General features: G+C 47.5%; 2 protein-coding genes across 10 annotated transcripts in view; one reads left to right on the top strand and one right to left on the bottom strand.

The window, feature by feature from the left end:
* The window catches only part of CYB5RL (cytochrome b5 reductase like), a 25,379-nt gene extending 5,483 nt beyond the window's left edge, over positions 1–19,896 (bottom strand). Inside the window, exons 1-8 of one of the 8 annotated variants that reach the window (XM_067007245.1) lie at positions 17,435–17,617; positions 16,632–16,760; positions 15,650–15,803; positions 14,664–14,939; positions 11,601–11,749; positions 8,729–8,816; positions 5,224–5,328; positions 1,141–1,344 (exon numbers count right to left, since the gene is read on the bottom strand). In XM_067007245.1, the coding sequence (XP_066863346.1) occupies positions 1,141–1,344; positions 5,224–5,328; positions 8,729–8,816; positions 11,601–11,749; positions 14,664–14,855 (738 nt within the window). In that variant the 5' untranslated portion in view covers positions 14,856–14,939; positions 15,650–15,803; positions 16,632–16,760; positions 17,435–17,617. Of the gene's footprint in view, positions 1–1,140; positions 1,345–5,223; positions 5,329–8,728; positions 8,817–11,590; positions 11,750–14,663; positions 14,940–15,649; positions 15,804–16,631; positions 16,761–17,434; positions 17,618–19,500 lie in introns of those variants that run through there. The other 7 variants (XM_059063404.2, XM_067007272.1, XM_059063397.2 and 4 more) reach the window with 7 other exon arrangements.
* MRPL37 (mitochondrial ribosomal protein L37) overlaps positions 19,791–24,130 on the top strand; it is a 21,013-nt gene continuing 16,673 nt past the window's right edge. The window contains exons 1-3 of one of the 2 annotated variants that reach the window (XM_059063197.2): positions 19,791–20,389; positions 23,019–23,202; positions 23,297–23,412. In XM_059063197.2, coding sequence (XP_058919180.1) covers positions 20,044–20,389; positions 23,019–23,202; positions 23,297–23,412 — 646 coding nt within the window. In that variant the 5' untranslated portion in view covers positions 19,791–20,043. The remainder of the gene's footprint in view (positions 20,390–23,018; positions 23,203–23,296; positions 23,413–24,130) is intronic. The other variant, XM_059063206.1, reaches the window with a different exon arrangement.

The following is a 24,130-nucleotide window of genomic DNA, read 5'->3' as shown; positions in this document are numbered from 1 at the left end:
TCGCTGTACCTGAGCCCTCTGCTTCATCCCTGACCTTGGGCACTGCTGTGGCTGCTAATGTTCACCAAGCGCGACCCCCTCGGTGTTCACGCCACTGAGCGTGCTGCCCCATGCACAGGCCTGTGGACTCTGGCCCCTGGGGACCTCAGGACTTCTGGTTTCCTGACACCCTCCCCCACCCAGCCACAATGTCGAGGATCATGTACGTCTTTAGGGACACTCTAAAGCTGTCTCAAGAGGAAACTGATGACAAGGGTGCTCCAAAGTACAGGGCAATGAGGCTGACCCTGACCAAGAGAATGGAGGGGAGGCACCAGCAGGGAACCTCGACCCAGGGCATGCAGGAAAGAGAAATAAAGCTACAGACTAGGCGAAGGCCAGTGAACAAAGATAGCTGAGGGCCTGGCTTGAGGTAAGCGACAAGACAGCCCTCCACGCTGCGGCCCTGTGGGGAGGGCCCAGAGGGGTAGCTTGAATGAACGGAGGGGATGGGGAACCAGAGGGAAGAGGGCTCAGGAGGCAAAGCCGCTTCCAGCTAGAGTGGCTGTAACTTGGAGGATTTGAAAGCAGCTTTGTTCCCAGGCGGGAAAAAAGTGATGTGGAAAGGACCCTAACAAATGCAGTGAACTGGATCCAGTTTACTCCACCAGCCATTGCTGGGGTGAGTGCCTACTCCATGCCTGGTGCTGTGCAAAGCATTGAGAGCATGGTGATCCAGACACGTGGTCCCTGCCTCAAGGAGCTATCACAGCCAGAGGACGTCTGTGCCTGGCCCACTGATTCTACAACTGGGCCCCCTGCCCATACAACAGAGGATGCCAGAGGGTGGATGGCAGGCAGCAAAGAATGGTGGGTGAGAGCTGGCGCTCTGGAAGCAGACAGTCTCGGGGTCATATCCTGGCTTCACCCTGTCTGGCAGCACGACACCAGCTGGTGCCTTCACCTCTGAGCGTCAGTTTCCTCATCTGCATAATGAACATGGCAACACCTGCCTTCCTTGCCAGGCACACACTGGGGGTTCCACCAGTGGCAGGGATGACTATTATGGCATGGGGCAGAGAGCCCACAGCATGTCCTCAAGATGGGTGCAGGGGACAGTAGAGTCTCAATCAGGGAAGGAAATCATCCCCCTGGGCTCACCTGGCTGAGTACAAAGAAGGTGCGGACATTCCAGAAACGAGCCTGCTCCCGGAGGAAGGTTTTCAGGTAGATGCCCTCAAAGGTCTTGAAGCAGCCGACCAGGGTGATGAAGGTCTCATCCTCTGCGTTGTCTGTGATGCTCTGCAGGATGGGCACCATGGGGGCCAGGCCGGTGCCAGCAGCCAGCATGAGGAGCTCACCATACTAGGGAACAGGACGGTACATGACAGGGGTGGGCTGGGAAGGGGTCTGACCCCACCTATCCTCTATGGGGGCTTTTCTTGGGCTTGCTTGAACTGGATGGCACTGCCCTTCCTGGGTGTCCCACCCATCTGAGTTCACCTCTCTACCTCCTCCAGAAAACCATCCTTGCCTGTGAAAGGCTACAGCTTATGAGGCCTATGGAACAGAAATCATGGAATCTGGAGGCTGAAAGGGAACATGATGGTGCAGTCATCCTGCAAGTGGCTTGGCTGACTTCTAAAGCATCCCCACGGGACTCTGCTTACATACTTCTGCTGATAGGTAGTCCACTACCTCCCAAGGAAGTCTGCTCTATCACAGACGGACTCCCCTTGCCAGGGAAGGCTTCCCACCTCACACTGAGCTGACACCCGTTCCCACCAAAGCTTTGCCCTCCCACCCCCATCCCAGCCCTGCCCTCCGGGCTGCTTCCTCTGCCCCAGGGCAACCCTGCAGAGATCTGAGGCCCCTGGCTTGGACCCTGAGCCTGCTCATCTCTAGACTAAATGAGATACTATACCTCAGTGCCTGGCACAGAGAGCCAGGCAATCAAAGTGAGCTCCCTCCCAAGAGGCACCTGTTCCATCAGCTCCCCATCACCGAACCTATTTCCTGGCTCTAGGCCTCTTTAAGATCAGTGCCTAGAAGGTTAGTGCTTGATCCGCACAGTGAGGTATTCACCGACATCTTTCTAGAGATTAGGCCTTCGTGCGCAGTCTGCATGTTCACCAGCTTTAGTGACAGCCACTGCACACCACACTACTGCATGGAATGCTTCCTGGACTATCAGGAGTCGTGCAGATCTGCAGGTAAACCCCCAGTCATGCGATCTGGGCAAGTTCTTTCACCTCTCTGAGCCTTGGTTTCTTAACTGGTAAAAAAAATAACAGCACCTCCCCCAGAATAGCACCTATCTCAGAACTGTCATGAGGATTAAAGAGATGACATAAAGTACCTGGTATGGGACTTCCCTGGTGGTGCAGTGGTTAAGAATCTGCCTTCCAGTGCAGGGGACACAGGTTCGATCCCTGGTCCAGGAGGATCCCATATGTCACAGAGCAACTAAGCCCGTGTGCCACAACTACTGAGCCTGTGATCTAGAGCCCATGAGCCGCAACTACTGAGCCCGCATGCTGCAACTACTGAAGCCCGCACACCCAGAGCCCATGCTCCGCAACAAGAGAAGCCACTGCACCGCAACGAAGAGTAGCCCCCGCTCACCGCAACTAGAGAGAAAGCCCACGTGCAGCAACAAAGACCCAATGCAGCCAAAAAAAGTGAATAAATAAAATAAAATAAATTCTAAAATAAAATTTAAAAAAATAATCAATTGCCTGGTATGGAGCCTGGGGCTTAATACAATTAGATTCCTTCCCTCACTGAGCCCTACTGCTAGCCCATCATCCTGTCCTGTGTTCATGCTCTCCCAGCCTCCCAGTCACGGGGTGTGCCGTGCTCCCCCTTTCTCCCATCACTGCTCAGGCTCTCCTCTGGGGAGCCTTCCCTGAGCCAGGGGCAGGTGAGGGGTCCTTCTTGTGTTCCCACAGCCCTCTGTGCATCCCTCTTCACACTTGTCACACTGTGTTGTTGTCATTTATTTGTGTGCCTGTCTCCCCATCAGACTGTGAGCTTCTGGAGGACAGGACTCATCTGACGCATCTCTGAGCCCCCAGGGTCCAGCACTGGCCTGGCCCTGGGTGAATACCTATGAAAGTCTGTGGAATGAATGCAAGACAGATTCTAATGTGTCAGTCTCAGGGCTGACGTGATCCATCTGCATTGAAGATGGCTGCAGAGTGGCAAGACTGGGCTGCATCCCAGCATCCTCACAGGAGCAGAGCCAAGCCTTAGCCACAGTTTCAGCGGCCAAGTGTTCAGGTATGACACACCATGTCTTTTCCCTCATGGCCGGGCCCTACACCCTCCCAGACAGGAAGTGCAGGGCTTTCCATTGGGGTCTGTGGATGCCAAGGTAGTAAGTAAGACTGGTATGTCCAGGAAGATGGTCTGCAGGTGTTCTTTATTTCTTCTTTTAGCTTCTTTATTTATTATTTTTATTAAAAAAATTTTTTTTGCCTGTACCAGGCAGCATGCGGAACTTCCCCGACCAGGGATCAAACCCGTGTCCCCTGTAGTGGAAGTGCAGAGTCTTAACCACTGGACCACCACGGAAGTCTCTTTTAGCTTCTTTGTATCTGCTGAATTTTTTTTGGTAATGAATAGGAACTGCATTTGTAGTAAGGAAAATACCAATAAAAGCTATTTTTAAATTAAACAAAAAGAATGGACCCACAGACACAGAAAATAAACTTATGGTTACCAAAGGGGAAGGGAGAGGAGGGATAAATTAGGAGTTTGGGATTAACATATATACACTACCGTATATAAAATAGATAACCAACAAGGACCTGCTGTATAGCACAGGGAACTATACTCATTACTTTGTAATAACCTGTAAGGGAAAAGAATCTGAAAAAGAATAGATGTATGTATGTGTGTGTGTGTGTGTGTGTGTGTGTGTGTGTGTATGTGTGCATATACATATACATATGTATATATATATATACATATATATATATACACACATATATATGTATGTATAACTGCATCACTTTGCTGTACACTTGAAACTAACACATTGTAAATCAATTGTACTTCAATTAAAAAAAAAAGAATGGAGAGGAAAAATGATTCATTCTTTTCCATTTGTTTTTGTTTTGCTTTGTTTTCCTAATTATAAAGGTAATAGGTACTCATTATGGATAATTTGGAAAACATAATGAAGGAAATAAAAATCACCCATAATTCCACTACCCAGAGCTGCTAACATTTTATTGCTTTTTAAAAAAAAATATTTTTTCTGGGGACTTCCCTGGTGGTCCAGTGGTTAAGACTCTGCACTTCCATCGCAGGGGGCTTGGGTTCAATCCCTGGTCGGGGAATTAAGATCTCGCATGCCATGTGGTGTGGCCAGAAAAAAAAAAAGAAAGAAAGAAAGAAAAGGAATTCTTTAAAAATATATATATTTTTTCTGTGCAATTTAACTTAGTTTCCTAATGTTGTACATTCAGTTTACCTAGTGTTTGTCACTTGATCTTACAGTTTAAGCATTAACATCATTTATAAACGTAATTTTAAAATCCAAGATAGTAGTCTATCACGTATCTGTAACTCAGTGTACTTAACTGTTCTGTTGTTGGATGTTCAGTTGTCTCCAATTTCTTGCTATTATAAATAAAGCCGCAAGGAACATGTGCAAGAGGCAGCGTTTTGGATTCTTTCCATAGGACAGACTTCAGAAGTGGAAGCACTGGGTCAAGGGTGTGAAGATTCCCAAGACTCCCAGTGCATATTGTCAAACTGCTTTCCAGATATGCACCAACTGATGAGAAATTACTGATTCTTCCTGGGAATGTCAGGGGAGGATGTGAACATGCCGTGAAGATGAGGCGAAGAGCCTTTGGGTTGGGAAGCAGGGGGCTCCCAAGCAGTGACCCACAGGGTGTATTTAGGGAGTGGTCTCATAGTCTTGTAAATGGAATGTGAAACTGGAAAGATATCTGAGAGTCAGATGGCATAAGGGTCCTAAATACCTAGCTCATAGTCTGAATTTTTCCAAGCAATGGGCAGGCAAGGATGGCTCTGGAACATGGGCAGGCAGTTTTGTTTCTTAGCGCCTATTCCCATCTCCTCCCATGTCCAACCCCAAGGATACTCTTGGGATTAGGTTTGGGCTCCAGAAGAATGGCACAGTGAGATTCTATGGCCTGAAACATGAGAACCACACTCCTGGAAGCTAAGCTGGGAGGGATCTCCTGAGGACTCAGTGCGGGCACTGACCTGGTTTGGTTTATAGAAGAAGCCTCCGAAAGGTCCTCGCCAGAAAGCCGTGTCTCCTGCTTTCCAGGACTCCACATACTGGGACATCAGCCCTGTCGGGTAGCACTGGGAGGAAACGAAGGGAGACCTCATTAAGACAGGCACATACATGTTACCAATACAAACCACATCAGCCTCGAAAATGGAGCCCTTCCTGCACTCTCAGTGCTTTACATGTGTTGTCTCATTTAATCCTAATTATCCATGAAGTTGGTACTGTCGTTCCCCGTTTTCAGGTGAGGCCAAGAAGCTTACACAGAAGGTAAATGGTAAGACTGGGATGAGAATCCCTAAGACCTACGTACGGCCTTAACTACAGAGGTCTCAAACCAAATAACTACAATGGCCATGCGGGTAACATAACTGAATGAAGAACCGGGTATGAGATGACGATGGCAACTAACAGTCTCAGCCTCAGGGAGACAAGAGTGACTGGTGGGGACTACAGTAAATTGGTGAGTGAATACTCTTTCTAAAGGAGGAAACCACTCTGCAAATTCCAGTACACAGTCCGCGGGGCCAGCGATGCCAGATCTTCTGACTCTCTAAGAGGGGCAGGAAATCTATATTTTTGTGAAAATGTTCCCATTTTTGAAATGTTGGCCATTAATTCAAAATTTAAAAACACTGTGCAGGCCAAGACCAAATATATTTACCGGCTAGAGTCCACCTCATTTGCAAGCTCTGCATATCCCTGCACTGTCTTCTGGCTGGACGGAAAAAGTGAAGTTTGTGGAGGGGATACCTCCATGGGGGAAGTGCACACTCTGCTCTCACTCTGTGTCAGGCGCCATGCTGGGGCTGCAGGGGAGATTGCTGGACCTTAAGCTCCATGGAGGCAGCCAGTGCCTGAATCATGGAAAGGACTTAAAACATCTGAATGAATGAATGAATGAACCCAGATTCAGGCCCTCCCTTTAAGGAGCTCACAATCTAAGAGGGACCTAAGTCTCAGACATACACAAGGTAGAGACTACCTAACCCCCCGTGAGAAGGATGAAGTGCTGGGAGAACCCTGAGGAGGTGCAGTCACTTCCAATGGAGTGGGATCGAGGACAGCTTCCTGGAGGGGGAAGCTAAGCTGGACCTTGAAGATTGGCTAGACTCAAACTCACTGGGGATGCGGGATGGAGGGCAGAGAGAATTCTGGGAATAAGGTGTGGTATGGTCAGGGGTAAGACAGCCCAGGAAGGGTGTCTGGAGAAATTATAACCAGGCTTGAAGGAGAGACTGGGCTTTGGTCACCAGACATGCTTTTAACCACCCACAGCTACTTCTGGTGCCATCCCTGCCTTCCTTGGGCACCACATGCATAAAGCAAGGGAAGTCTTCCGCTTACCTGAAGAGGTCTGGGGAGGAGGCTACAGTTTTTCTCCTAACCTGCTGGAGGCTATATTTCAGTGCACACCTTGTTTTGTGGCCCCAGTCTTGGGGAGGCACAGCCCCAGGGGTGGCCTTAGTGGCCCTATGGCACAGATAGCACTCAAGGAGGAAGGAAGGATTTTTCTGTGCCTCTGGCACCCACACGGAGCCTGGCACAGAGTAAATGCTCAATACACACTTGTTAAACAGAACTGACGCTGAACTTGTTCTTCCACTTGAGATCATATTACCCCAGGGACCTTGGGACAATGACATCATCTCTCTGGGCTTCAGTTTCTTCATCTGTAAAGTGGGGAGAATATGATCTACTCTGCAGGGTGATTATGAGGTTGAAACGAGATAATTAAGATAAAGAGCTAGAAGTAGTACCTGGTGCCCAGAAGGTGCCAGAGAAATGGGAGCTCCTCCTTCCCATCTACACGGGAGGGTAAACCTTACAAAACCCATCTGCCTTCCCAATTTGCAAAGACATTTCCAGCTCTTCCCAGCCAGCGGCTTAGGGATAATTAAGCATATCTCTAAAGAGAGGCTTTCCGGTAAACGAAGGAGAAAATCAGCCCTGCAGCTGGGAGAGATCCAGCTGCCCTGAAGAACTGTCTCCAGGCTTATCCTTTCAATAGAAACACACCCAGACAAGCAGCTTGGGGAAGCAGGCCATTTGGAGAGGATTTGTGGAATCTCCCAGACAAACAGTTGCGTGGAAAAGGGATCCCATCCAAGCTTATGTGTGAGGGAATAAATACACTCCAGCTCTGAAGGCAGGCGGGGATGGTTGGGAGCCAGAGACAGTGTTGGGGACCTGGAGTCAGAAGGCCAGGGCTCACCTACCAGCTGTACTTCTTACTACCTGGGGGAGCCTCAGGCCCTCCTGGGGCCTCAGTTTGCTTATCAGTGAAATGGGGATAACTCCCGTCCTACAAGGGAGACAAAGGATGTGAAAACTATTCCTAAATATAGGTGTTCCCTAGGATTCCATTTGGGAAATGATCTAGAGCTATGTATTAGGCTGACCCGTATGAAACTGCTGTTTCTGTAAGTCAAAAATGTTAGCATGTCAGCAATTTCATGTAGTTCAACCTAATTATTTTTGCACATAATTGGACCTTCATGACGTCTTATACATTTGTTGCCTATTCCTTGGGTCTCTGGGATATTTTGCATCCAGCACACTTTGTTCATCTCATCTCTGCCAATTTCCCCACCCATCTCGGCTGCCCCTACAAGCAACTCTCCTCCCGCCACTCAGACTGGGTACAGTTCCCAGAAGACCCTGCTCTATTTCACCCCTCCCTGCCTTTGGTTATCCGTCCCCCTGGAATGCCACTGCTAACTTGTATTCCTTCCTCAAGGCCCAACTCAAATGCCCCGACCCCTGCCAACCCACCTGCGAGATGATTTCAGGTTACTTTGGCCCCCAAGGTCCTCCATGTCCCATCTTTTGCCTACAAAAGTGTTCCAGGATAAATGACTAACAGTTTCCCAAATCATGTCTCCTTTGCTGCTGTACGTGCTGATACAGCACTCAGAGCTTCCTTCCCACTCCTGAGCTTAAACATAGAGCTCAGACACATAGCTTCCTCTAGGAAGCCCAGTTCACCTTCCCTGCAGCCCCAGCTGCCCTGAGTTGGGTTGGGGCCTCCTGTCACAGCATCTACCACCTTGTACTGTCCCAGTCTGGCCCCTGTCTGAGGGCGGGAGCCGTGTCTGACTCTCCCTGGACACCTGTGCCCAGCACACAGTAGGTGCACATGACTTGGTTCCCCTTTCACTGGCTCAGTGCTTACGCTCCATCAATAGGGAAGAAGGTGAGGAGGAACAGCTTTACTTTTCTCAGTCCAAGCCTGTTTTTCCTAAAATCTATCAGGAACATGCCCTCTGTTGGTGGACCAGTAGCCTCCTTTCCCCAGGAAAGGAGGAGATGAGAAAAGGCCTCTTTCATTGTCCTTGCTCTTCCCTCAAGCCAGCTTCCTCCCATGTGAGCACTGGCTTTTCCCATGTCAGAGGGAAGTGCCCCACCCTGACCAAGCTGGCAAATGAAGGTCTAGTCCACAGCCTCTTAGAGCATCCGTGTAAGTTGGCTCACCTTGATTAAAACTTCAAAGTATCCTTTTGCGTTGGCAGGGCTGATGGGCGTATAGGCTCTCTGAATTTCTAAGCCATCTACTATCCCTCTGGGAAAGAGAAGCACTCAGTCAGGCAGTCAGCCAGTCATTCAACAAACCCTTAGAGCACCGAATCTGTGCCAGGCTGGTGAAAGTGAAGGTGGGGGCCCAGTCATCCCCAGTGGTCCTCACAGAGGGGCAGGCAAGATGGAGCAGAAGAAAATAGTACTGGGCTCCTCCCACTGCCATGTGCTGGCTGTGAGACCCTGGGCAGGTCATTTAAACCCTCAGCTGCCCCTTCTGTAAAATGGGGACAACTGTCTGTGCCCCTGCTGTGTGGCTCCACAGGGGTCACAGATGAAAAAGTGCTTCAAAAAGTACACTGATGGGCTTCCCTGGTGGCACAGTGGTTAAGAATCCACCTGCCAATGCAGGGGACACGGGTTCAAGCCCTGGTCCGGGAAGATTCCACACGCCACGGAGCAACTAAGCCCGTGTGCCACAGCTACTGAGCCTGTGCTCTAGAGCCCGCGAGCCACAACTACTGAAGCCCACGTGCCTAGAGCCCATGCTCCACAACAAGAGAAGCCACTGCAATGAGAAGCCCGCGCACTGCAACAAAGAGTAGCCCCTGCTCACTGCAACTAGAGAAAGCCCGTGGGCAGCAACGAAGACCCAAAGCAGCCAAAATAAATTTTAAAAAAAAAAGTACACTGATGATGTGAGCTATTTTAGGACATCACTGGGGTTTTTCCTGACCTCTCCTCGACCACAGAATGATCAAGATAAAAATAGCTATATTTAACAAGCGTTTAACATTTATCAAACATGACCGCATGCCAGGAGCATCAGAAGTGAAAGGATCCTCAAAGGGGCCCTAGTCCAAAGCCTGACCCCATGCATGAATCCCCTCCAGTGTTATCAACAAGGGGGCCAGGAGCACAAGAATGAGTAGTAATAAGAGCAGCCATGTTGCAGTAAATGCCTATGATGCATCAAGCATATTATACGCAGTATCTCATTTATTCAAACAATAACCAAAATGAGGAAACCAAGGCTTAGAGAAGGGATGTCACCTGCCTGAGATCACACAGCTAGAATTCACCTGTAGCTCTATCTGCCTCCAGGTCTGGGTTCCTTGCCACTACTCAGAGCTTCCCTGGAGCACCTAAGCACTCCTCTCTTAAGCCCTACTATGTACAAAATTTTCTTCTTCGACATATGCAAAGATTAAAAAGGCCTGTCCCAATGTATCAAAAGTTGGGCAGAAATATTCAATAAATGCTTACAGAACAAACAAGGAAATCACAAACAGAACATGCGGCATGGCTCAGATGCAAAGGGCACTGTGACATTTGCTATGACAGAGGTAAAAGTGACAGGCACTCTCACCTCGGGAACCTCTGAAGGCCTTGAGCTCAGAAGGTCTTCAAGGACAAGCAGGCCACTAACAGGTAACAAAGGGCAGGAAGTAAAGTCATCCCTCCTGGGCAAAAGCTCAGAGGTAGGATAATGTAGGTCAAGCCAAGAACTGGCGAGTGGGCCTCGGGGCTGGAACAAGGGGCACGTAGGGGGGTGGTTGGGGGGGGTGGGAGAAGAACTTGGTGGGCAAGGAGGCTGGGGCCTTGGGTTAGAGTGGCACTGGGGAGGCACTGGGGAGTACCAGAAGGGGGCTGAATGAGGAGGGATGTGGTCAGCTGCATGTGTTAGAAATGTCACTGGAGGGAACAGAGAGGGGCCAGACTAGAGGCAGGTAGTTCTGGGCATCCCTGACTTATGGATGGAGGGTTGCTTGGGGCTGTGACCTGTCCTGTGGCCCCTCCTGTCCACTGGAACAGTGACCTTTAAGGACCGTCAGCCAGGCCACAGGCCAGAACAAGCTGGGCACAAACACCAGGGGTCAGTGCGAGGCAAGTGATCAGAGCGTGATGAGTAGTAAGCTCTCTCCTGGTTTCCTTCCTTGTCCTCTGGCTATACTTTCCGTCTCTGTTGATGGCTCTGCCTCCTCTTGCCAACACCATAAATGCTGGAGTTGCCAGGATTCGGTCCTACCTCCTTCCCTCTTTCCACACCCCACATGCTCCCAAATGCCATCCAGGCGTAACAGTATACCTGGATGATTCCCAGATCCACGTCTGCAGCTCAGACTTCTCTGCTGAGCTTCAGACCCAGAGGGTCAACTGCCTGGCAGTCACCTCCATCTGGAGGTCCCAAAGGGTCTTGTCCCTGTGTAGGTGGAGGTGGGGATCAAGGTGGGAGGGGAGTACAAAAGCAAGCTGGAAGGAAGAAGGAAGTTCAGAGGAGTGAAGGGTGTAACTCAGGAGGTGGGCTGTTTGGGTTTGAATCCTTATTAGCTGTGTGATGCTGGGCAACTCCCTTATTTTCAACAACAGTGTCTTCTCTATCAACTGGTGCTAATCATATGAGGTTAATACCACAAGCTCTGGAGCCACACTGCTTGCTTTCAAATCCTGGCTCCAACATTTCCTAACTGTGTGATCTTGGGGAAGTTACTAAACCTCTCTGACTTCAGTTTCCTCTCGGGCATGATAATGATGTCTACCACACAGGATTTTGTGAGGAATGAATGAGCTTATACATATGAGCACACAGAACTGTGCCTTGGATACTAAGTGCTAAAAAAGTGTTTGCTGTTACTGTTATTATTATTTATTATAAAAATGCATTATCTAGTTCAATTCCAAGAGCCCTCAGAGTCACATATTACTATGTTTATTTTGAAGATGACAAATGGAGGTTTAAGGAAGGTTAAGCAAGTTGCCCTACACCACACAGCTAGCAAATGGCAGAGCAGGGCTGCAAAGCCTGGGTCCTCCCACTACCTGAGTGTACCGTAGGATGAGGTGCTGGCCAGGCCGCAAGCCGAGCCTGCTGTTCCCAGGTAATGCAAACCGGACAAGGTAGGTGTCCTTAGTGAGTCTGTCCGTGGCACTGATGCAGAAGGCTAGGAAGGTCTCTGGGGTCAGCTTGGAAGGACAGCTCTGCAACAGGAAAAGATTCAACAGCTAGAAGCTGGGACTCAGAGACATGCAAGCATCCATGGGCATCCTCCCCACAAGGAGAGGCTATCAAGGCCAAAAAGTTTTCTCTGTAATAGTGTAGTCCCACCTTACTTCCCTTTCAGGCTCTAAGAATGCCAGAACCTTTTACATTGTGCTCACCCTGCTCTGAAGCCTTGTATGGCTCCCCTCAGCCCCAGGATAAAGTGTAAGGTCCTTAACTGGACACTGAAGGGCCCTGTGGATGGGACCCAAGTCTCATTTTATCTCCCAGGCATCAGACACCAGACTTTTCTCTGTACCCCCAAGAATACCTTGCGGCTTCCTACCTGTGAGTCTTTCTTTTTTTTTTTTTTAACATCTTTATTGGAGTATAATTGCTTTACAACGGTGTGTTAGTTTCTGCTTTACAACAAAGTGAATCAGCCATACATATACATATGTTCCCATATCTCTTCCCTCTTGTGTCTCCCTCCCTCCCACCCCTCCAGGTGGTCACAAACTACGCAGCTGATCTCCATGTGCTATGCGGCTGCCTCCCACTAGGTATCCACCCTACGCTTGGTAGTGTACACATATCCGTGCCACTCTCTCACTTCGTCCCAGCTTACCCTTCCCCCTCCCCATATCCTCAAGTCCATGCTCTGGTAGGTCTGTGTTTTATTCCCGTCCTACCCCTAGTCTCTTCAAGACATTTTTTTTTCTTAGATTCCATATATATGTGTTAGCATATGGTATTTGTTTTTCTCCTTCTGACTTACTTCACTCTGTATGACAGACTCCAGGTCCATCCACCTCACTACAAATAACTGTTTCACTTCTTTTTATGGCTGAGTAATATTCCATTGTATATATGTGCCACATCTTCTTTTTTTTTTCTTTTTTTTTTTTTTTAACATCTTTATTTGAGTATAACTGTTTTACAATAGTGTGTTAGTTTCTCTTTTACAACAAAGTGAATCAGTTATACATATACATATGTTCCCATATCTCTTCCCTCTTGTGTCACCCTCCCTCCCACCCTCCCTATCCCACCCCTCTAGGTGGTCACTAAGTAGAGAGGTGAACTCCCTGTGCTATGCTGTAGCTTCCCACTAGCTATCTAATTTACATTTGGTAGTGTGTATATGTCCCTGCCACTCTCTCACATCGTCACAGCTTACCCTTCCCCCTCCCCATATCCTCAAGTCCGTGCTCTAGTAGGTCTGTGTTTTATTCCCATCCTACCACTAATCTCTTCATGACATTTTTTTTTTTTTTTTTTTTTTTTAGATTCCATATATATGTGTTAGCATACGGTATTTGTTTTTGTCCTTCTGACTTACTTCACTCTGTATGACAGATTCCAGGTCTATCCACCTCATTACAAATAACTCAGTTTCATTTCTTTTTATGGCTGAGTAATATTCCATTGTATATATGTGCCACATCTTCCTTATCCATTCATCTGTTGATGGACACTTAGGTTGCTTCCATGTCCTGGCTATTGTAAATAGAGCTGCAATCAACATTTTGGTACATGACTCTTTTTGAACTATGGTTTTCTCAGGGTATATGCCCAGTAGTGGGATTGCTGGGTCGTATGGTAGTTTTATTTTTACTTTTTTAAGGAACCTCCATACTGTTCTCCATAGTGGCTGTATCAATTTACATTCCCACCAGCAGTGCAAGAGTGTTCCCTTTTCTCCACATCCTCTCCAGCATTTATTTTTTCTAGATTTTTTGATGATGGCCATTCTGACCGGTGTGAGATGATATCTCAATGTAGTTTTGATTTGCATTTCTCTAATGATTAATGATGTTGAGCATTCTTTCATGTGTTTGTTGGCAATCTGTATATCTTCTTTGGAGAAATGTCTATTTAGTTCTTCTGCCCATTTTTGGATTGGGTTGTTTGTTTTTTTGTTATTGAGCTTCATGAGTTGCTTATAAATTTTGGAGATTAATCCTTTGTCAGTTGCTTCATTTGCAACTATTTTCTCCCATTCTGAGGGTTGTCTTTTGGTCTTGTTTATGGTATCCTTTGCTGTGTAAAAGCTTTTAAGTTTCATTAGGTCCCATTTGTTTATTTTTGTTTTTATTTCCATTTCTCTAGGAGATGGGTCAAAAAGGATCTTGCTGTGATTTATGTCATAGAGTGTTCTGCCTATGTTTTCCTCTAAGAGTTTGATAGTGTCTGGCCTTACATTTAGGTCTTTAACCCATTTTCAGTTTATTTTTGTGTATGGTGTTATGGACTGTTCTGATTTCATACTTTTACATGTACCTGTCCAGTTTTCCCAGCACCACTTATGGAAGAGGCTGTCTTTTCTCCACTGTATATTCTTGCCTCCTTTATCAAAGATAAGGTGACCATATGTGTGTGGGTTTTGCTCAAGCTGTGCCCTGCATCCAGAACACTCATCTCCAATGTATGAAAGACCTACCCATCCTTCAAACCTGCTAAAATCCAGATTTGCACAATTTAGAAACTGATGGGACCTAACGGATGATCTAATCCAATATCCTTATTTTATATGTGGGGAAACTGAGGCCTGAGTGGTAGTGACTTATCTGTACAAGGTCACACCATGAGCAGGGACTCAAATTCATGTCTTCCAAGTCTCAGGCCACTGTCCTTAATACTCCACCCCACCTCTACCTCCTCTGGGAAGTCTTCTCTGAATGCCACGACTCACAGATCTCCCTCTCCTGTAAAATGCCCACACCCAATTCACTCCTGGGACCTCCCCTCGCCCCATGCCCCACTCACCAGCTCAAGGCCAGGCGTTGAACCTGAGTCAGTCTGCTTCCATTAAGCCCACTGTTTTCTCTCTGCTGTACAGAGTCAGAGGAAGCTTCCCCGAGCAGGTACACTGCACAGGGCTGAGGCCAGGTGGACGCTGCTCCCCCTCACCTGTGTCTCTTCTCCACTCAGCAGGCTCCTGTCCTTGCTGGCTCGGGCTGCCTCCCAACTTGCTAGGTCTCGCTGGTAGAGGTCGAACACACAGGGTGAGCACCCACTGCCGCAGCACTGGGAGGGCAAGGGCTCCACTGGCCGAAGCTGCAGCCAGGCTTCCTCATCGTCGTCTTCCTCCCCCTTGTCCATTGTCAGTGGGCCTTGGTCAGGCAGGGGGTGTGGGCAACTGGGTGCTCTTCCCAGAGTAGGCCCAGGCCCTGCTCCCTTGCCAGCCTGGGAGAGGGAAAACATGTGGTTACACTCTTGTCACCTCTATTCCGCTCATTCTCCCTGAGGCCTGCACTGGGGACAGGGATGAATCAATCCAGGGATCTGCTGCCTGGTGGGGGAGGGAGGGAGACAGGGTACAGAGATCGGAACGGGCAACCATGGTTTCTAGACCTCTTCCTGTGTTCTGAGGAGTGCTGGATTAAGATTACATAGAAAATCTCATTGAATTTTTGAAATATTTTAAATGATGAAGTACAACATTTATGTACAACTTAATATTTATAAAAGTTATAAAAATAAATTATAGATAAATTATACATAAAAATCGATAAAAGAACCCTTTCGTAACCACCACTCACTCAAGTAAAAAGAACCTTGCTGGCATCCCAGAAGCCACACATTTGTGGTTCCTTCCTGATCACACCCCCGCTCCCCATTGCTACCACCCTGACTTTTGATATAATCATTCCCTTGCTTTTCCTTAGTTGTGCCAACTTGCAACCCTGTCCACTATTTATCAGCTTTGCTTAGTTTCTACCTTTAAACAGAATCATATGAATGCATTCTTCTGTGTCTGGTTTCTTTCACTCACTATTGTTGGTGAGTCACCTATCAAATTGCTGCATCTCATTTAATCTTTACAACAAGGCCAGTCCTGGAGATGTCATTTTATGGATGGGAAAACTGGGGTCTGGAGAGGTTTAATAACTTACCCAGTGTGACAAAGGTCCCCAAATGATGGCACTGGGACTTTAACTCTGAAACAATATGTTTCAGAACATATTGTTCTTCAATCACAGGAAAACAGGAGGAGGAGGAAGTCATGATGGTCCAGGTGAGAGGTAATGAGGACCTGGACCAGGGGAGCTTCAGGGAGGATGAGAGGACAGCGGTCAATTAGAGAAATCCTGAAGCAGTAATTAACAGGACACAGAGACTGATGGATGTGAGGTGAGCAGGTGAGGGGGATAGAGGGGTTGAAGGGACATCCAGGTGTCTGGCTTGGATCCGTGGGTGGATAGTGGGTCCAAGAGAAGTTGAGTTTCAGGGGAAAGAGGAAGTGGGGGAAATGGTTAAGTTCAGTTTGAGGTACACTGAGTGCCTGTGGGACATCCAAGGGCAAAATCCAGCTGCCAGTTGGATTAAATAGGTCTAGGTACCTGAGTCTGGAGATGGAGCTCTGGGTAACTGACAACAAGGGAGGGATGAGTGGGTAAAGGAAGAGAACAGGCTGGAGCCTCTGAAGGCCTGCTTGGCTTCCTGCTTCCTGCAGCACTCACTGTACTTGGTCCAGCCCTGGTCACTGCAGGTGCTCAACAAATGCTCTTCCAGTGAATGAATCTCTACCCTACAGCATTTCACACTGTTCAGAAATTACATGTTTAAGTGGTTTTCTCTTCTTTTGAGACTGTGAACTCCTTGAGGGCAAAGACCTGTTTTTTATTCATTTTATGAACTAGCACAGTGTACATTTTAAAATATGGATGTTATAGGAAAGGAAGGAAAGAAGGAAAGGAGCTTGGTTTCAGGGCCATTAGGTAAACACTGTCTGAAAGAAAGATCAGGGAGGGAAATTTAAATGGCTCTGACTTATTTTGAGATGTTTCTGTGAGGGCAGTTTGGGATTTATCAAGGTTCTCTGTCTTTATATGTGGAACTATACAGTTTATACAGAAACAGACATGGTCATCTCACCTGTAAGGAAACTATTCATTGAAAATTCCACAGGCAGGGACTTCCCTGGTGGTCCAGCCATTAAGACTCTGCGCTCCCAATGCAGGGGGCCCGGGTTCGAGCCCTGGTCAGGGAACTAGATCCTGCATCCTGCAATTAAAAGATCCTGCATGCCACAACTAAAGATCCCACACGCCACAATGAAGATCCCACACACAGCAATGAAGATCCTGTGTGCCACAACTAAGACCCAGTGCAGTCAAATAAATAAATAAATATTTTTTTTAAATCCACAGGCAAATCAAAGTAAAAGAGGGTCTTCTCTCCCTCTTGTCTGAGAACAGAACTTAGGGGAAGTCTGATGTCCCAGAGCATTATTTGATGTAAATATCACTCCTCCAAAAGCTCCAGTCTTGGACTTCCCTGGTGGCACAGTGGTTAAGAAGCCACCTGCCAATGCAGGGGACACGAGTTCGAGCGCAGGTTGGGGAAGATCCCACATGCTGCGGAGCAACTAAGCCCGTGCACCACAACTACTGAGCCTGCACTCTAGAGCCCACGAGTCACAACTACTGAGCCTGCATGCCAAAACTACTGAAGCCCACGCGCCTAGAGCCGGTGTTCCGCAACGAGAAGCTACCTCAATGAGAAGCCTGCGCACGGCAGCGAAGAGTAGCCCCCGCTTGCCGCAGTAAGCCTGCGTGCAGCAATGAAGACCCAACGCAGCCAAAAATAAATAAATTTAAAAATATAAATAAAATTTAAAAAATAAAAGCTCCAGTCTTTGATTTCCTCCTATTCATTCCTGCCTCTTAGACACTTACTGGGCAGGGGCTGCTGAATGACATGCTGGGACACAGAGGTGACTGACACTCATCTCTGTCCTGGAGGAGTCATCCACTAAACAGATAAGAACCGGGATAAGAATAGATGCACTGCTTCACTCAGTCCTCTCGACAGCTGTACATAAGTAGGCCATGCTCTTCCTCATTCCACAATGGAGAAAACTGAGGCCAGGAAGCAGAAGTGGTAAAGTTAGTGCACATACCCGGTCTCTTAAGACTCCAGGTTGCTCTTTCTCCCTGGATTTCATGCTCTAGAGGGCAGAGGAAGAGTGTCTTCATCTCCAATTCCCAGTGCCTGGCACTGGGCTGGCACAGAACAGGGACCCAAATCACCAAACTGCCACTGAATTTTATGGGCACCCTGGAGCCTCCCAAGGGCAGTAGCTTCATTTGTGCATAAAGTGCTAGAATCAAGGTGTGCGCCAAGTCTGTGGAAAAGCAGAGGAGCAAACCACCACACCTGCTAGAAGACAGTGAAGTCCTGTTTCTTGGTTACCAATCACTTTCCAGGAGCCCTAACCTTTAAGATCTTTCCCACTTCTCCTGCTTTCCACACCCATTTACACTGGAGCTTCCCATGGGCCCAAACGATGTGCTTCCAGTCTCCCCCTACACCATCAATCAGCACACCTCCCACCAGCTCTGATCACACCAGTCCCCTGCTTAGCAAGCTTCCATAACTCCCCACTGCCTACTAGATACAATCCAATCTCCTTGTGTGGTGCCCAGTGTTCTCCTGATCAGAACTTGTCCAAATTCTCTTACCACTTACTATCATTGGTTTTAGAAGGGTAGTTCCTCTGTGTGCAATAAGTCTTTCTCTTATAGAGGAAAGGTTTCTCTTTAGAGGAAAGAAAACCTGGTTCTACTGCTGGTTCTATGACTTCAGGAAGGTTTAGCAGGTTGAGAACCCCTTGAAGGCAAGCATGGTGTGTTATTCTTTCTGTATTGTATCACCAAGCACAGGCCTGGCATATGGAAGGCTCAGGTGAGTGGTGAGTACTCAGTTTATATCTAAGGTCTGGGAGCCAGGCACAGTGCTAGGTGCTGGGATACAGCAGAGGTTAATAAAACATGGGCTCTACCTTCACAGAGCTTGCAGCCTAGCTTGGTGCCACATCAGTTCAACCCATTTTTCTTGCATGTTATGTACCAGGTTTGTATTAAGAGTAAATGAGATCTGATTCTCTCTTTATGCTGACTGCTTACTCCCAAAAGGTTTTTCAGAGATAAAGTGAAGTAAGTGAAGGAGCCCTATTAACTGTAAACTGCTGCACAGTGTGAGGGTTATTTAGCCTTCTTTGCCTTAAATTTACTTTCTCCATGTTTTACTAATCCCACTCTCCCTAGTATTTTTGAAATTAGTAGAGAAGCTGGCCACGTCAGTCATGAATTTTAACGACCAGGTTCACATCTTCTCTCAGCCTCTACCTTTTCAGTCTAAGAATCCAGGCCTTGACATGTTGTTGTCTCTGCCTGGATGACTCTCCTCACCCTCAGGCCTTGCTTCAAGGTCATCTGCCCTCAGAGCCGTCCCTGAACCACCCCCTTCTCATTCTCTAGAAGGTACCCTATTTGCTTATTCATCACATTACTATGTATTCATTCATTAAACATATACTTACTATGTGCCAGGCACTAGTCTAGGAGCAGGCTTCACAGCAGTGAAGAAACAAAAACCCTTGCACTCATGGATCTTATATTCTAGTGAGAGCGTCATTAAATAAGATCAAAATAGAAAACATGTTATGTTAGTGTTAAATACTGAAGAGAAAAATAACTGGGGAAAAGGGATATGAAGTGTGGGTGTGTGATGCAATTCCTATTTATTTACTTTACTTGCTTTCTGTCTGCATCGCCCACTAAACTGTACGCTCTATATCGCACATCTGTTTTATTTACCAGTGTAAACCCGATGCTCAGCAGTGCCTGACACTCAGTGGGCATTTCAAAAATACGTGCTGCGCAAGGAGCAAGGTACACTTCCGCCGCTCTGGCCCTGCTTCTAGGAGGCGAAACGCGACATTCCGAGAAAAGGAACTCACTTTGGGCGCTGGGGAGGAGGCGTGCAGTGCAGCGCGGTCGGTGCGGCGCCGGCGTGGTGCAAGGGCCAGGCTCAGGCTCCGCGTGAGAAGGGCTGGAGAGGCAAGGGCATTTACGGCGTACGCACCGCGCGCCGGATGCTGAGCGGATGCGCTAGTTTACGCATTTCTATCGCTATTTTTACAGCGAGTGACTTTAAGGCTCAGAAGGAAGTGCCCTGCCCAAGCTCCAATTGCTCGTAAGCGATCAAGGTTGTCCCGAGTTCAGGCTTGAAGTCCTGAATCTCTTCTCCTAGTCCCCTTGCCCATCACAACCACTCACCTACCCTCCTGCGCTTCCCCGGGGAGGTAGGCAGGGTTCCACCTGTGGGAAATTGCAGACGGCCTGCAGGGTGGGGCAAAACAAGGAAGCCCTGACGATGATTGGTTAAAATGGCTGCCACTCATAAAACGAGTCTCGGCGTTCGGCTCCTTTCGTTCCCAGCAGGCCTTGAGCGCGGGAAGATGGCGGCGTCCAGGTGGAGGTCTTGAAGAGAGCGGATCGGTATGGCGTTGGCGTCGAGGTCAGCAAGGCTGGCGCTTGCTCGCCCCGGGCGGCTCGGTCTTGGGAGCTGCGGGGCCCCAAGACGCGGGGCGTACGAGTGGGGCGTGCGCTCCACGCGGAAGCCCGAGCCTCCTCCCCCGGACAGGGTGTACGAGATTCCTGGACTGGAGCCCATCACCTACGCGGGGAAGATGCACTTTATGCCCGGTCTGGCGCGGCCAGTCTTCCCGCCCTGGGACCCTGGCTGGACGCCCCCGAAGTTCCGCCGCTTGCCCCCGCTTCACGAGCACCCGCTGTACAAAGACCAGGCCTGCTACGTCTTCCACCAGCGTTGCCGCCTCCTCGAGGGTGAGGCCCCAGGACGGGCGGGAGGGGACCTTGGTCCTCTACCCAGCACTGACCCCGACCTTCTGTGGCCTTGGGCAAGACGTTGAAACTCTGTGGGTCTCAGTTTCTTCGTCTGTGAAATGGCTCGGTATTGATTCTCATCTTCTGCGAATTGTTAGGATTAAGTGAGATGTAAAGAGCAGTATGTGTGAGGGAGTATTAAGAGTTTTAGTGGCCACGTGAAAAGATCTGGTTTCTAGGCCTAGCGCTGCCCCTCATCCTCTGTGTGATTTTGGGCAAGTGGCTGAATCTTCCTGAGCCTCCATTTCCTGTGAAATGAGTGGTTTGGACTGTGAGGTGGTTCACATTGACCCAGCTCTTGTATCCTGGAGATGTAATTATGAGAACTAGTTGGAGGGGGATTATAGTGCAAAGAGACAACAGAAACAGTGCTTAATCTGCAGGCCTATCACCTCATTTCAGGCTAGTCAAACAAGTTAATTGGTAATTAGGATTGGTAATTGTGACAGAGGGGAAGTGATTAGCCAGTGATCTGCTCACAGGTGCACTGTGGGTTACTGGTGAAGCCAGGGCTGCACCTCTGGTTTCCCAGGTCGATGTCCTTTGTCAACGGTCAGAGCTGAGATGTTTTCAGGGAAAGGATCTGGACCTAAAATCCATCTAGGCCACTTCTGCTCCCTTTCACTCTAACAACAAGTCAAAATGACTTTAGCCAAAACCATCTGTATGTCTGGGGCAGTACCGGAAATTACATTCTAGTCCCTGGAGGGGGTTGTTTATTGAGAATCCTCTTACCCATTTTTCCCTCCTCATTCTTCCTTAGTCCCTAAATCAGAGTGGGGTTAGGACAGGTCCTGAAAACACAAAATGGTCCAGGTAAGTGGGAGCAGAATTTTCCAGTAAGTAATTAGGAAAGAAAGAGACCTGGCAGGATTTGAGGACTAAGCCAGATAATAAATCCTAGGTTTGGAAAAAACTTATGTCAACTGGCCAGCCAATTAAGCTGCTCAAACCTATTCCTGAAAGCTGTTTTTTTTTGCCTTTAAACACTTTCAGTGTCCTCACAGGGTGCTGTGAAGGACCTCACAAGACTTGGCATCCCTGAGTGACCCTGATAACATTACTATGTGGGTGAACTGCATTAGCTGTGTCTTAGAAGTTAAGGTTAACTTGTTTGACTAGGCTGAAGACATACCCTATGCTTTCACCATATGCAGAGAGGATCTGTAAAGTCTGTAATAAAACTGCAAGATACAGGGCTAGAGAAGCAGATTGGGGTAATGGAGAGATCATGGGCTTTAACATAGACAGACTCAGGTTCTCCTCCCAGCCCCATCGCTTACAAGGTTTGGGACTTGACACAAATTCCTTAGTCTCTTGAGTTTCATCCTCCATTCCATAAAATCCCATCCAACTTGTAGTTAAAACTCCTGGCACAGAGTAGATGGTAATGTTCAGTAAATGGCAGCTCTTACATATTATTCATATATGAGTGAACCATAAATTCTTAGTATTTTATCCATTTTCAAGTTTAAGGAACAGTGGCAGTGTTGGGACTAAAAGGTTACCTGACCCCCCGTCCAGGGTTCTTTCTGCTGCACCACAAAATCCAGAAGTTAACATTTCTAAATATTTGTGTTTCTGTTGTCTTATGAGCCTTAAAGTGAAAAGTCTCATTACCTTTCGTTTATCACCACAAGAAATTGTCTGAGGGTGTTTCCCTCAAAGTGTGCTAAGTTTGCTTTAATCCCAGGTATAGTTTTTCAAATGAAGATATATTTGTGAGTCAAGTGATATTTTTTCAACTGGGATGAGTAGCCTGCACCACAGCCCATCCTGCTGAGAGTAAGGGGGTTAAATTAGTTTAATTTTTAGAGACTAAGCACTCTGAATCAAATCTTTTAGTTTATTTATACTCCTTTTCCTGAAAAGTATTTTGGGCATCTTACAGAAGTTTTGTAGCACAGCCAGATTAAATTAAAAATAGGTGAGGGGATCAGCACAAAGGAAAAATAAAACAGTGAAGTGAATACCAAAAATCTGTTCTTTGAGGTTGTATTTGTCCAGGGGAGCCCCAAAGATGATTCTCAGCTTGCTAGCAGTCAACACATGGTACAGAGATGGGGTCTGCTGACAAGCCAGCTGCCTGTTTCTATAAGTAGCTTTATTACAGTGAAACCATGCACACCTGTTTACTTATTACCTATGGCTGCTTTCGTGCTACAGTGGCAGAGCTGAGTAGTTGTGACAGTGACTGTGTGGCCCAGAAGCTGAAAATATTTACTGTCTGGCCCTTTAAGAAAAAGTTTGACCCCTGGTATAGAGAAACATTGTGAGTTATGCAATTCACCATATCCAAAAGACAAAACAGTACTCTACCCAGGAAAAGCCCAACCTTCCTGTACAGAGGCCAGGGAGAAGTTCAGACGGTCTCAGGGAGGACCCTGCATAATAAATTGAGCAACATCCTCAGTATGATTCTTTTGATTCTTCTGGCAAATCCCATCTCTCTCTCAAGGCTGCTTTTTCCCCAAAATGCTACGTGGCAGGGGTAAGCATCTCTTCCTGAATGATTTTTTTTTTTTTTTTTTTTTTTGGTTTTGGTTTTTTGTGACTGATGACTCTAAAGGTGTAAAGCAGGCTCTCTGGCTTACCAAGACCAAGTTAATAGAAGGCCTTCCTGAGAAAGTGCTTAGCCTTGCTGACGATCCAAGGAACCACATAGAGAACCAAGATGAATGTGTTTTGAATGTGATCTTTCACGCTCGTCTCTGGCACTCTACTGAAGACATCCCCAAGAGAGAGACCTACTGGTAAGTCTCCCACAAGTCAATAAGGTTTCCAACTGATGGATCTTGGAGTCAGCCTGTTGCTTTACATATCCAAATGTCTCTTCTTTTCTCCAAGCCCAGTCATTGTGAACAGTCTGATACAGCTGTGTAAATCCCAGATTCTCAAGCATCCTTCTCTGGCCAGACGGATCTGTGCCCAAAACAAAACGTTATCTACCACCTGGAATCGAGGTTGGTCCTCCTGTATAGCAGAAAGCCTTTGTCTGTTCATTGTCTTTCTGCTCTTAGCCCCATCACCAGCTTATATTCCCTTCCCTGCTGCCATTCTTATTCTCACTCCCATCCTTCATGGTCCAGTTTTATGGCTCAGACATTGAAATGACATCCTCAGTGTCATTTCATTAGCCATAACCCAGCCTTTTTCTGTTTTAATCATTTCTTTTCAAGACTTAATTCAAACTGTATCTGTTGAGTGTATCTCAGTGCCTAAATGTTGATGATAAGGAAGTAATAAAACATACAATCTGCACTCTAAAGCTCGTATTCTACTGCAAGAACCTTCGTACTCCATTCATGCTTTTCTCATTTTCCAAATCCATTTTCCACATAGCTGCTGGAATGATCTTTCTAAAGTGCAGGTTGTCTTATGTCCGTTCCCTGTTTCAAATCTTTATTGTCTCGCAATAGCTTGACCATTTATCATGGTATCCAAGGCTTTCTGTGATTTGGCCACCACCTGGTCTTTCTAGTCTTATCTCCTGCTCTCCTGCCCCCACCTCCATTCCCAGTTTACACTTAGCCACTTGCAGCTTTTTGACATCAAGCTTTGCCTTTGCATGTGCTGTACATTCTGTCTGGAATGCTCTTTTCTACTTTCCTCATTTGACTAAATTCTACATGTCTGCATGACTCAGCTCAAGCCCCCTTTCCCTGTGAATCCGCAAGTTAG

This window comes from Kogia breviceps, chromosome 1 (genome assembly GCF_026419965.1).
Source record: "Kogia breviceps isolate mKogBre1 chromosome 1, mKogBre1 haplotype 1, whole genome shotgun sequence".
NCBI lineage: Eukaryota > Metazoa > Chordata > Mammalia > Artiodactyla > Physeteridae > Kogia > Kogia breviceps.
This window is presented reverse-complemented; position numbering and strand designations above follow the sequence as displayed.